Source organism: Trematomus bernacchii, unplaced genomic scaffold (assembly GCF_902827165.1).
Source record: "Trematomus bernacchii unplaced genomic scaffold, fTreBer1.1, whole genome shotgun sequence".
NCBI classification, from domain to species: Eukaryota; Metazoa; Chordata; class Actinopteri; order Perciformes; family Nototheniidae; genus Trematomus; species Trematomus bernacchii.
This window is the reverse complement of record NW_022988050.1, coordinates 3,430,054-3,443,245: the sequence shown is the minus strand read 5'-3', so window position 1 is coordinate 3,443,245 and position 13,192 is coordinate 3,430,054. Positions and strand designations below refer to the sequence as shown.

Sequence of the window (13,192 nt, the reverse complement as noted above, 5' to 3'; positions counted from 1 at the left end):
TCAAGTCATTTACTGATTAGGCACAAAGCTGGAAGATACCAGAATTGAAGGGAGATTAATTTTGACAAAAAAACTAAACAAATGCAGTTGTTACATTTAACTTGACTTAAATCAACTATCCTTCTTTGTACATTCAAATGTCAAAAGAAGGATAGCACAAATTAAGAGTATATCTTAATTGATCCATGCGCTCTTTATGCACTGGACTTAATGACAAAGTGACTTTATGTATTTTAGCTTAACAAACGCAGCTGTTGCACAGAGCTAGACGTATATTAAGGAATATAGTTGATGTGTATGGATCATTGTGAGGCTGCTTTTAATAATCAGGCACTCAAATGCCCAGACTCACTTCATGCTGGTGTGCTCTATTAGTGCCTTAACTTATTTGATGTGCTCTCATTTGTCAAAATATGTCTAATAAGGCATGGTTATTGTCTTTGTCAAGTGTAGCAACCTGAAATTTGAAAACATGAATTATTGTGCAACTTACTGGAGTGTTATGCAATGAGTAGAGCAGCGAGGGGAGATCAGCTTGAAGATGATTCTGTGTGTGTTTGGATGATTCTTATAAAAGATACCGGTTACTTCCTCTGATGTTCACAATGTTGTTGCTTTGGAGTTTAAAAACCTGTGGCAGTTAAAGCTTTTTCAGACTTTGTGGCCCAAGAGGTTAACGTATTGTCAGCATTTCAACTAAATGACTTGTTGCAAAGGTTCAAAGTTTAAAAGACAAAACTCTCAGGGCTTCTTCTTTATTTATACGTTTATAGAAAGAGCATGCAGACAGTCATGTCTGTAAAACACACTTTTAATTTGGGTTTTTGCAATCCAAAATATCTCTCCTCGTTTGATCTCTTTACCACAGAGCATAGAGGCAGGCCTATTTTTATTTCTGGAAACCTAAATGACTCTCTGCAGTGTGAACAGTTTCTGAAACACGCAGCCGATCATCATGAAGTTATTATGAGAGGGAATATGTTCATGTCTTTATATTGCGCAAGAGCGAAAACCCTGATTAGTTAGCTTTATCTGAAACCTGTTGCTTTACCGTTGCATCTGATATGAGCGTTTTTGGTAATTTGATAAGAGTTTCCTTCATTATGATAAAGACTAAATATGACACATAACAGTCAGATGTTAGCGTTGGTTAGAAAAACACGTCTAATCTAACAAAATATCGGTAGAAGGCTTTTGAAAACATCCTTTAATCATGTTAAACGCAGTAGACACTTCCTGATTAAAATAAATAAATAAAAAAACATTCATGGACATTAAAACCTTGTAATACCGTCATTTAATATTTTGTAGTCTTTACACTGTCGTCCTCAATATTTTAAGTCCTTTACACAGCTGGCAAATATAAAAAGAAAGACAAGTCAATTACATAAAATGACTTACATAATTGTGTCGTATTACACTTCCATATAAAATCTGCTGTAAAATAATACTGGACCTATAAAACAAGTCTCTGAAGTCTAAGTCTGTGGCAGGCTTTTCATATTTAGTGTTTACATGATGTTACAAAGCACCAGGAAACTAAACAATAAAAATGACACTGTGCAAACTGATGGGTGTCCTTGTAATTTAAACTGTAAGTTTCTTTCAACAGTAGGGATGTAGTTAAGCACTTGAGGTACGACAGCGTGGCTCACTCACAGGCCAGTTTGCCATCGAAAGAAGACAGCGTGATGGCGAAGGCCTGCAGGGCACACATGGGGAAGCTGTAATCCATGGAGAAGACGTCCTCTGCTACCCGGCCAAACTGCATCACTATGTAATCCTCTGGAGAAAACAGCAGCAGGGGGGCAAGGAGAGATCACCATGAAGTTAAGAATAAATACAAGACATTTTCCTCGTGGTTGAGGATAAAAGGCAGTGGCGGTTTGACTATACTAGGGGGGCCAGGCTGGGGCCAGTTATTTCATGAGAGGGGCACAATAAAAGCGGGTTAAAAAGGCAAAGACAGTATAAAGTAGTTGTGTAAAATAAACATAAAATACAGTAATTGGTATTTGTTTTTGTAAAGGTATTTGTTTTAGTACATTTAAGTTACAGTCCTTTGTTTCAGTAGTTTTATTTATTTAGAGTATTTGTTTTAGTAACTTTAAGTGACAATTTAATTCAAACACAAACAGTATTTGCTTTTATAAGGTAATGAACAGTTTAATCTCCAGTGTACATCCGGGTCTCTGATTCAATTTAGTTCCAATAAATCGTAATATTGTAACCTTTTTTTTTTTGGAGGGGGGTCACAGGGGGGTCCATGGCCCCTGTTGCCCCCCCCCCCCCCCCCCCTTAGAACCGCCCCTGATAAAAGGAGACATCTTACCGTTTTCAGGGTGGACGATCTGGAAGTTTTTGACCGAGGCCTGCGTGACACGACCGTGGAAGTTAAGCACAAACGACTGAGACTGTTCGTTCCAGCTCGGGCATTTGTTCACCAGCGTGACCAGATTGTCAGTGTTGCTGTGTGCATGGCGGGCCAGAAGAGTATCAATATCCTATAATAATGACACAACAGTTCAGCTCCTTGTTCTTACTTCATAGGTTTTTTTTTTTTAATGTTCTTTTACTTTTTAAACTTACATTCTTTGGGCGAATGGACACTCTTTCGTCGTTCTCCAACATGCCGGGGATGATCACTGTCATTTTTCTGGGACCCTTAAATCCCAGCACGTTCGTCTCCTGGAACGTGAAAGATGATCGTATTATAGGTTTTATCTCGTCATATGTTTTGTTAAAGTGGGTTGTATTTTAGGTCATTTTAGACTCACATAGCAGATTGCTGCTAGCTCTTGCCTCACTGATTCACACTCTTTGACAAACGGCTTTTTCTCCGGGTTTTCACCTCCATCATAGACTGTGAACTTTGTACCCAGAATATTGGACCTGTAACAAATTGGAACAGTAATTTACATAATCTAAAATCATTTATGAAGTGAGAGGTGAAAATGCAAAATAGAAATCCATTAAGATCTGTTTAATGGCATATATTTTTTAAGTCCTAAAGAAGACATGATCGCTTGTTACCAGTTTCAACTCGCACGTTTTGTATACTGAAATATTTCTTTTTTTACAAAGCACTACAAAGTTTTTGATTTGATTCTGTCAGTATGCCACAAATCAAGGAAAAATTCCCAAAATGCTAACAAAAAATGGAAAATGGTCCAATTTACACACGCAATGCCATTAATATAGAAAACCGGTAAGGGGCCTTCTTCATGGCTGACATTTTGACAAATCACAAGCTTTGGGCTTGAGGGAAGTTATCAAGTATTTTCCATTCAAATGGATCAAGTATCAGTAAAGTCACAAGTCATGGCTGTTACAGTTGATTTGTAGGTCTTTTTTTAATTTTGTCGAGTCTAAATTCCTCTTATAAGTGTCCAAAGTCGGATTCAGGCCCAGGGTTGAGATCCACGTGTTTAGCATAATGTCACTAGATTCTTACATTTGACCAAAAGGGGTTTTGAAAGGGTTTACAGGAATACAAGATATTGCAGAACTTACTGATAAGTTACTCAGGAAATCAAACAAAAAGGATTTGGTTGAGAGATGTACCTTAGTTTCCCTATGTAGCAGTTTGTGTCTCTGGTAAGATTAACTGGGTCCGTGGTGATGAGATAGTTGGATGTTTTGCACTTCTTCCTTTTTCTGCCTGCCATTAGAAACACCTGAAAAACAGAAAGATTGTAGAGAAGACAATTAACCTTCATAGCAACATGAGTCACATGACCGAACATAAAACAGGATCATTTGAACTGAAATCAATGTGCACAAAGTTTGGGTTCAAGTTGAGTAGAAGGACCAACCCTATTGCCATCCTCCTTCTCCATGTGGAGGTAGTACGTGGGGTACATTCCCTTCTCCATGCCTCTCCTGTCCCTGGTGACCCTGCACTGGATGGTGACATCCCTGGAGGCCGGACGCAACGCAAACTTCTCCAGATCCTCCACTGAAATTGGAGACGATGACTGAAATGACAATAAGTGTGAGAATGATGTTACTTTCATATGCTTTTTGTGACTAATCAAAATCTTTAGACAACACACTAAACCGTTTCGTTTGTAATGTCTCACTCTGTCATTGGATTCACTGTTTGACGATGAACCCTTTCTGTAGTTGGAGTTAAGGGAACCGAGACCTGGCGCGGCCTTCTCTGCTTTCTTCTTCTTCTTCTCCCTTTTCTCCTTCTGGATTTCCTCGTCTTTGCTCTCGTCACTTATTTGGCACCTAGCTGTAGAGATGCCACATTCATTACAAAAAAAGGTATGGTATTGTTGATCATAAGATGCAACAAGGCCAGATTGTCGCTCACTTGTGTAGAGTTGTTTTTTCCTCTTAGGCGATTGAGTGGCAGGCCTCTCAGCCCCTTCTGCCTCTTCAGCTTCACTTCCATTGCTTTTATTCTTCTTTGGACTCGCCACATCCCCCACTGGCTCTGTCTCCTGGCTCGACTCCTCCTGCAAGTGCTTCTCTGTAAAGTAGGTGATACTGAAATGCTGTAAACGTATTTTGAATAGAGTATTGATATGTTAATTGTAAATTGAACTTACTTTTTCGCTCTTGTTTGGTTGTCTTGGTTGTCTTCTGTGGGTCTTCAGATTCTTTCGCTTTGTCTTTCTTCTTTGTTTTTTTCTCCTTTTTCTCCTTCTCTTGTTCCTGTTCATCATCCTGGTCGATCTCTGGTTAAAAGCAATTCAAATGTAGCGATTAATTTGCGTACACACACATGTTAACAAAAACAAAGACATCACATTAGAATCAAATATTCTGCTTTGCATTTTCTTACCTTTGGCTTTTTCTTTTTTCACGTCTTTCTTCTTTGGCTTTTTCCCCTCACCCTGAGCGTTATTCTCCACTTCACACTTCACCTCAGGCTCTTTGTCAATCTCCAAGTTCATTTTTTTGGGAGTATTAGGAATCTGTGAAGGCACCTCATCAAACTTCATAGTTGCTGTTGTGTTGTCTTCACCTAACATGATCTCATCCAGTGGGTTATCATGGGCATGTTCAACTTGATCTCCAGGGAAGAAAAACAAACAAACCTGGATTTTATTATTTAAAGGACTAAACATGATTGCACTTTACATTGAAATGTGTATTAAAATAGATATAGCTACATACATTCATAAGTCATTCTCATACTAACCAGTGAGGGAAGTGTTGCTCAGGGATTGGCTGATCAGCAGCGGTGTTTGATCGGAGCACACAGTTTTGAGCTTCTGTTTCTTTTGGCGAGCATCCCGATTGGCTACCACCATTTGAGAGTCAGCTCTCTTTTTTTGCTGCTTTTTCATCAAAAGGGCTCGCTGTGGGAAAACCAAGTATTAGACTTCCTTTCAAATTGTCAACTCAACCTATAGGTTAGGTGATGTCTTATTGTGCATTTTACTCACTTTCAATATGTACATATTGTTGTTTGGGTAGTAAAGCTGTGGTAGAATCTAGGTAGGGCATTTCATTACATTTGAATGTTCTAATGTTTTTTTTCAAATTGAATAGGAGTTGACGGACCATAAGCTAAACCATCATTATTATGAGGTGTATTTGATTTTGATTTCAGAAGAGAATACTCTCAATAGTTTGTGGTCCTGCTGTTTACATTTGTTCTGATGCAAATTCAGAAAATGAACTACATGATTGCACTACTGTGTTTATTTTTCATCTACAGCATAAAAAGGCTACAACTGCATTTCATTATGCAACCCTTTTTTATACAATAACAATCAACCAACCTTGAGCCATGATCATTGGCCAGAATTATAATATTCTGTTCTATTATTTAACCACAAAAAGTACCAGATGAGGTTTTGGGATGTTATCTGGGAAAATTACTATTGTAATATAACACATATTGGTTGCATAATTCTATTCTATGCCTTATATAACTATGCCTGTGCGTCATTGTTACTGTTTACTAACATCTTACTTGGTTACTACAGCTATAATTAGTACTTCTATCGCTGATTAACTACTGATCCTCCTTGTATAAGATATTTGTGTTGAAGCTATACTCTACTGGATATAAGCCAGCAGTCACAAGACTGAGACTTAAACTTGAGTAGCAGGTGGTCCTGACACAGGTAGCCAGGATCTCAAGCTTTATTTACTTTGTTTTAACCACATGTAAGCTAATTGGACATAAATAAGTCCCAGTATTTTATGCACTGTCAGCATGGACTATAATTATTATATTTAACCTATGTTTTGATAAAGGAACAGAGCTAAACGTCTACTATAACCTAAAAGTAACATATCTTTGTCATTTGGATTCTGCTTCTTGAACAATTAAAAAATAAAGCAAAACATATGTGGACTATTTTATGTGTAGAAGACATCAAATACTTGAATTATCCTTGTTTCTTTACCTGGTTGTCGAGCTTCTGTTGTCGTATATCAGGGTCCTCCATGTCTGAGAGGATGAATCGCTGCTATTCACAAACAGTAGTAAATTAAGGATACTTAAACAGAGGCTATGAAATCCAGCATTAAAAGTTCAATGTGAGAAATTCATCTGTTTCCAAATTAAAAGAGCAATAAAATGTGTTGTTTGATTGTGGCACCCTGTCCACCTTTGTGTAGCAGAAGGCAAAGTGGATTAAAGGGGGATAATGTTCTTAAAGTGCACTGCGCAGCTCAGTCAGTGTGGAGCAGAAGTAGCAGGGGCAATGCAGGCTTTCTAGGACCGCTCTGTGTGGGTGCTAAGGTGTAAACACAGGAGAAACAGGAAGGGAAGGTGATCACCTCCTCATGCCACTATTAAATACTTACATGCATCACTTACCCGGCCGTAAACAGTGAAACAGGAAGCCAAACCAGTCACCAAAAACTGCTAGTAAACCCTCCGAGTCTCCCCCAAACGAGCCTCATCGTGTTCTACTGTCTCACGAAACATAACAACCGCGTGGGCCATTAAAATCCCCTAAAACGGCAAAAAATAGATCACAAAAAACAACAGAAACAAAGCGTTGGCTATTAGCCGAACAGGCAGGTTTATGTCGTTTCCATGGATACGGCTGTCACGCAGCAGCGATTGAGAGCGGTGAAAATTCAAAACAATCAACAAATCCATGTTTTTAATGAGAAAACAACATTGTTTGTGTCTGTATTATTAATTTAGCTTTGACGTTTTCAACGTTTGCACATGTTGATTTTATATTTCATGACTCATTTGTATCCTCTTAATTTGTATCATTAACTCATTTGAATAATTCCTGTTATTATTATTTTTGGTAGGCCTAGATGGTAGATGGTAAGTGGTAGATGTAGGCTTATAATCATTTGTTAAATTCGTATTTATGCATTTGATGTTTTAAGTGTATTGAGACTTTTTTGAAGCTGCAAATCGGTTTATTATTTTTTGTACCATGTAAAGTAAAGTTTTCTATTAAATGGTAGGCCTAGATACTAGAATTTAATGAAATCACTTGATTTTCGACAAAATAAAGATCAGTAGCCTATCTAAAAAAATAATTGTGGATATTTCAGCTTATCTTTTTCCTCTATAATATTTTTTTCTTTTCAGTATTTATATTAGCGTTTTATGTATAGAAAAGGCTATTTATATTTTTCAATTCCTTATATTCTATTTTCATTTCATAAAAATACATTTTATGTTTTTCTGTACAGAGCGCTAAACCGGAAGAGAACATTTGTATCACGTTGCTAGGATACAACCTTCCAAACAGCAAACTTGTCTTTGGTCAAACATTTATGAGAGAATCGGTGTAATCTTACTTCTGTTTTTCAGCTGTTAACGTCTGCAGTTTGCTCAATTTATAATTGGGCTTAATAAATACAAATGGATACAATAACAGAGGTAAGAGCTAGTTACAGGTTGCTACTTGACTGCCTGCTCGTTTACTTTATTTTTGTTATAAATTATATAGTTAAAATATAAGGATTTTATATATAGCTATAAGAATTATAGCCTTGTGATGCATTGTTTTTTTCCTGTAGGTACCACAGGCCCTGAAACCTAAATTGATGCTATGGTGAGAGCTGTGTCCCCAGATTATATTCAATGTCATTGGTTGCTGCTTTAAGCCCTGCATAAAAATATCTAGCAAAAATCCATTCCTTGTGTGTGTTCAGGACAGACGTAAACTACCATGACATGGAGGAAATCGAGAAAATGCAGTCCATCCCTGATCTGGAGAGGTTTTTACCACCTTTTAATACCACAAAACATTTCTTATCTATTTAACACAATCACACTGACTGCATTAAGTATTCTTTCACACTTCTTCTCTTCTGTGACAGTGCTTTATGCAGAGTGTTTGGAGTCGATCTCCCTGAACCAAAGAGAGGAGTTCTGCTGGAGTTGTATGTCCAGACGGTGCTTTTTTGCAGAGAATGCAACTTTAAAAAGGAACAAACATCTGCTCTCTTGTCCATCATCAAGGCCACACATGAAGCTAACATAGGTACAAAAAAAGTCACATTATTATCAATGCAGTGTAGATGGATGATGTTCAAACAAAGTATGCTTCAAGATTACTCATTTAAATGTTCCTTAACTTTAAATGGGATGTGTTTGAAACTCCTTTCTTGCAGAAACTCCGCTCAACAACATAGAGCAGTGTTTCAAATACTGCAAGGAGCTACTTCTCTGTCACTCAGTCAGGGTGTGTACAACAATTCACAAACAATGTTACTCAGTAGAGCTGCAACAATCAATGTTTTAGACTCTGACTCATATTAAGCTAGAAATCGTTTGTTTTTGGACTGGCAAAACAAGACATTAAAGAGGTGGGAAACTGTTATATATATATGGGTTTTAGCCCACAGATTTCTATACAATGTTCAATTTGAATGTTTTCCCACAACAGCGACCTCCCTTTAGTATCAACCTGTTTAACTCTGAGGAGGCGACCTGTATCTTAAACTACATCTATAACCGCTACGTGAGACAGTACAAACTCTACAAATATATTTTCACCCCACAGGTAACAATCAAACATAGATTCAAGCAACCGCTGCTATTGTTCCTTTTTTTAAATAATACTATTATTTTTATAATACTTCTCTTTATTATTTTTTACCAGCTAAAACTTGACTTGTCTTTGACTTACTCTGGGATCCCAGACCAGGATGAACCTACCATGGAGAACTCTTCTGCTCTAGGTAATAAAAACATTGGTATTTGCAGGTATAGTGGCACAAAGCCCTTTTTATATTGTGTCACATTGAAAACAGAATATTCTTGATATTTTAGAGCACTTTAAATCAGTTGTATTGATACTTACTCGTACTTTTCCTGCACCAGATGTTGAGAATGAGCCGGAGGGAGCAACCCTAGGTAGTAGCCCAATCATAGTTTTTCTAAAAAGCCAAATGCACCCAGAATATTGTATTCTAACTGCTTAATTTCATCCCTTTCAGGTTCACAATCAGAACTGAAGGGACTTATAGAGAGAGAGGTCAGAGAGCAGATGACGCTCGTGTCTGGACAAATGGATCAGCGAATGAAAGACATTGCAGATCAGCACAAGAGCGCACCAAATTCTCCACAGCCCAACCAAAAGGCCAAAAAACACTGATTAAGAAACATTGATCTTAAAGGACTGACACAAATTAGATCAATTAGAGCTTCGAATTAGTTTTATTCTCAATAAATCATTTTTTCTTCATATACAGTACATATATCTGCATTTTTACAATGAATGTACATTTCTCAGGGAGGCACTTTCTGGAAGTGCCACTCATTAAACTGCAGAATAAACTGAGGATGTAACGTGGTTGGTTAGTTTCAATAGGAAATACAGTCACAATAGTCTTCACAGTTAGATAAGTGGGTTTCTTATTAAGGAATGTCTGCATGCATGACAGTATATCTACCAAAAACACCCCAAATACTGTACTTGAATGTTAAACATGTCTTCTGGTACTGCTTTGTAACCCTTGTAAATCTGAACCTTGTTGTGTTATGTCTATATAATTATTATCTAAACAGTAAACCATAGTGCTTTAATGTCCACACAGTGCTTTGAAACACATGTTCTTCTCAGTAAAACTGACGATCAACAGGTAAAATCCTAAGTACACATAATGTAGTTGTATGTTATATGTTATTCAAATTATTGTGCAATGTGTCCTAAACTGCAAAGTGGCCCTGCAAACATGATGACCTGACAAGAAAATGTTCAAACAGCCACAAACTCGGATCAAAACGCAGATAGGATGAGATGTGCGTGCTTATATTTAACTCGGAAAACCACGGTGCGCATTAAGGCATAGAACCACCCTGGCCCCTGAACACCTCATCTTGAAATCAAGCACAGTAATTCAACAACACTGACATGAAAACACATGCAAATGTTTAAATACAAATCACCGTGGTTTGGAATGAGCTTGACCAGTTTATGGTTCGAAGTCCTCCAGGCCCAGCAGCATGATCTTAGCCGTGTTCTGAAAGAGGGCGGCTCGGTTCTGCTGCTCCCCTTTCTTCACCCAGTGCCCGTAGATGCGGAAGGCGCAGCCGTCGATGAGTTTGCGGACACAGCGGAGGGAGTAGGGGTCTCTGGCCAGAACCTCCCGGGTCAGAGGGCGAGTCCTGCGATAACGGTTGTACATCCTGATACAGGCCAGCACGCTGATTATCAACACCTGAGGAGTCGGGAGAGCATGTGAGAATGGAAAGGACGAGAAGTTTATATAATTTAAACTCAATACTGTGACTCACCCTAAATGTCTTTCTGGGACTGAAGAGTCGCACTTTCTCCTTCTGGTACAGTCTGAAGAAGGGATGTGATAAGGCTTGCTCAGAAGTGAGACGGATGGCAGGGTCCACCACCAGCAGCCTGGATATCTGAGCAGCACAAGCAATGTGATAAAAAAAAAAAGACTTATGTGAAGCTGTAGATGTTGCTGTCTAACAAGCAAAACAACCAAATTAAAGCTTTATGTTTTGACCTTAAGATTTGCCCCAAAAAAGAAAAATCACATTCTGTTTCTGGTGAATAATTGTTTAGTCTTACTATGGTTACATGGCGTAACCAAACGAGAGTATTCCAAACATTCACAAGATATTACAAAACTTCTATCAGCTCACCAGATCTTTCACGTTGTCCGACCTGTCGTCCCACTCAGGGGAGCTGAACTGATACCGGCCCTCCATGATCATCCTCAGCATCAGCATCTGCTTGCGATGCCAGAACGGTGGCGATCCAGCCAGTAAGGTGAAAAGGATAACACCACAAGCCCAGCTGTTCAATAAATGCACCAAAAAGGTCAGCAAGAATTAGAGATATAACTAACAGCCAGGATCATTCTTTGTGAATGTATACTGATTCAAATGACACTACAGATTAATGTTATGAACAAAAGGAAGGCTTACAGGTCGACCTCTTTGCCACAGCCTGGGTGCATTTCATCCATGGAACATTTCAGTATTTCAGGGGCCAAATAGCCAGGTGTCCCACAAAGGTCTAATTCAAATAAAAGAGAACAGATCATGTTAACCTCTGTCTACACAAACTATATGCATATCTAAATAGATCATTCATTTCCAGTTATTTTATTATACACTCCAGTACCTCTAAGCTTCTCTCCAGGTTGTAGCTGCACAGAGAAACCGAAGTCGGACAGTTTGATGTGTCCCTGATCATCCAGGAGAATGTTCTCAGGTTTGAGGTCCCGGTGGACAATGTTGAGGGAGTGAAGATACTGCACGGCCTCCAGCAGAGCTCGCATAATACTCCTGTAAAGCAATGCATACATTTTTCCATTGACATTTTCCATCTAAAATCAAATGTAGTGCAAATTAAATCAGTTGATGTGTCGAAGTTGGAGCTCACCTGGTTTCTTTCTCACTCAAAGTCACTTTTTCTGTGAGGTAGTCAAACAGCTCTCCTCGCCTCATGCTGTAAGTGAAAATACAAGATTACTACCATCATACAATTGCTTCGTGATTATGCATTTCTATTTTAGGGAAGGAATAGTCAAAGTGATTGCACTTCAGCTATTTGTTGTAATACTCACAGGTCAAACACCAAAAATATGAAGGTTGTAGACTCATATGAATCAATGAGAGTGACTGAAGGGAATCAACACAAAGAAAAAGTTTTCAATACATTTTAATTTAAATAAAATAAAAGTGTCTTGCAGTTCGGGAAGAGTAGAATTCAAACCCACTTATTGAGGAATGTCCTTTCACCATGTTGAGGACGTGGATCTCCTTCAGTGTGGAGGTTTTCACCTCCTCCAGCTGCTGGACTGTCATCTTCTCAGCTGTTATCTCAATAATCTTCACTGCCAGCTCCTGACCCCCATGTCTGTGCACACACCTGCGCACCACACTGCTCACACCCCTGAGACAACATTGACCCAGGATACAGAATAAATGTTTTTATTATTATTCATATAGAAAGCTAAGATCACATTTCAGTTTTTTTCTACTGCACTCACCTTCCAATCACCTCTTTAGGGTCATACTTCTGGTAAAACTCCTTGGCCCCTACCCAGTCTGGTAATTCATCTCCAAGAAGTATGTCTTTGGTCATGGTGACAGCATACGAATCTGTAATAACAACAAACTGTTTGTCACATGTGTCACTTTGTAACATTGCGGTATGATCGGTCTAATAACAGGAACTACTGACAAGGAAGTGTTTGTATTAACTTTAGTTTCATTCAAATCATAAGAGTTTTATTTGGAATAGCTTGCTACACATACCTTTCTCTACTCTCGACTGTTTAAAAATGTGGGTTTGATTAGCTAGCTGTGTGTTTTTTGGCCTTGCTGCAGCAGCAGGTTCACTGACCGTACAGGAAGCTACTCACCAAGTATGCAATGTCACAACAAGAGTGAGCTGGAGACGGCGAATAAGGAATCTTTATGAAAATGCCATCACAGCCCGAGGAATCTATCGTGAAGCCATAACTGTGTGCGATTCAGCGGCGACAAATTCAAAGTTAGCTACCGGTTATGTCAACAACAACCGCTAGCTACCGTTAGCGATGTTTACATTCTAGTCTCATTCCGCGAAACAGCTAGTAGCCTGTTATTACACAATGTGGCAGCAATGCCCCCGTGTGGCCGGAGTAAAGATTGCAGCTAGGTTCATTACACATATTCATAATTTCTTTCTTTTTTTAGGCATTACAAATAATTCCACTTATTTTGTATTATCACAAAATGCCATACTCATTTAATGTATATCTTTTTTTTTTGTGATTGACATTT

General features: G+C 38.5%; 3 protein-coding genes across 6 annotated transcripts; 1 reads left to right on the top strand and 2 right to left on the bottom strand.

Annotated features, from left to right (window-relative positions):
* Positions 1–1,211: 1,211 nt before the first annotated feature.
* si:dkey-220f10.4 (tubby protein homolog) lies at positions 1,212–6,959 on the bottom strand. Of its 4 annotated transcripts, none has more exons than XM_034119014.1 (13): positions 6,778–6,959; positions 6,375–6,437; positions 5,156–5,315; positions 4,796–5,026; positions 4,560–4,688; positions 4,322–4,480; positions 4,083–4,240; positions 3,816–3,977; positions 3,565–3,677; positions 2,778–2,892; positions 2,590–2,688; positions 2,333–2,504; positions 1,212–1,785 (listed from the first exon to the last, which is right to left on the bottom strand). In XM_034119014.1, the coding sequence occupies exons 1-13, from the start codon at positions 6,781–6,783 to the stop codon at positions 1,652–1,654; spliced, it is 1,701 nt and encodes a 566-aa protein (XP_033974905.1). In that variant the 5' UTR covers positions 6,784–6,959; the 3' UTR covers positions 1,212–1,651. The 4 variants fall into 4 exon arrangements, with proteins under 4 accessions (XP_033974905.1, XP_033974906.1, XP_033974907.1 ...); XM_034119015.1 differs by having other exon boundaries at positions 1,652–1,785; positions 6,375–6,434; positions 6,778–6,936; XM_034119016.1 differs by having other exon boundaries at positions 1,652–1,785; positions 6,791–6,936.
* A 751-nt stretch (positions 6,960–7,710) lies between these two features.
* On the top strand, positions 7,711–9,673 carry ccdc189 (coiled-coil domain containing 189). The gene is made up of 9 exons (XM_034119966.1): positions 7,711–7,825; positions 7,966–8,000; positions 8,101–8,166; positions 8,269–8,432; positions 8,563–8,633; positions 8,838–8,954; positions 9,054–9,132; positions 9,275–9,307; positions 9,391–9,673. Exons 1-9 carry the CDS (start codon positions 7,808–7,810, stop codon positions 9,546–9,548), a joined length of 741 nt encoding a protein of 246 aa, XP_033975857.1. The 5' UTR covers positions 7,711–7,807; the 3' UTR covers positions 9,549–9,673.
* On the bottom strand, positions 9,592–13,018 carry phkg2 (phosphorylase kinase, gamma 2 (testis)). Its single transcript, XM_034119964.1, has 10 exons — positions 12,790–13,018; positions 12,415–12,526; positions 12,142–12,317; positions 11,989–12,043; positions 11,805–11,870; positions 11,544–11,707; positions 11,345–11,435; positions 11,060–11,213; positions 10,691–10,816; positions 9,592–10,614 (listed from the first exon to the last, which is right to left on the bottom strand). The coding sequence occupies exons 2-10, from the start codon at positions 12,507–12,509 to the stop codon at positions 10,369–10,371; spliced, it is 1,173 nt and encodes a 390-aa protein (XP_033975855.1). The 5' UTR covers positions 12,510–12,526; positions 12,790–13,018; the 3' UTR covers positions 9,592–10,368.
* Positions 13,019–13,192: the final 174 nt, after the last annotated feature.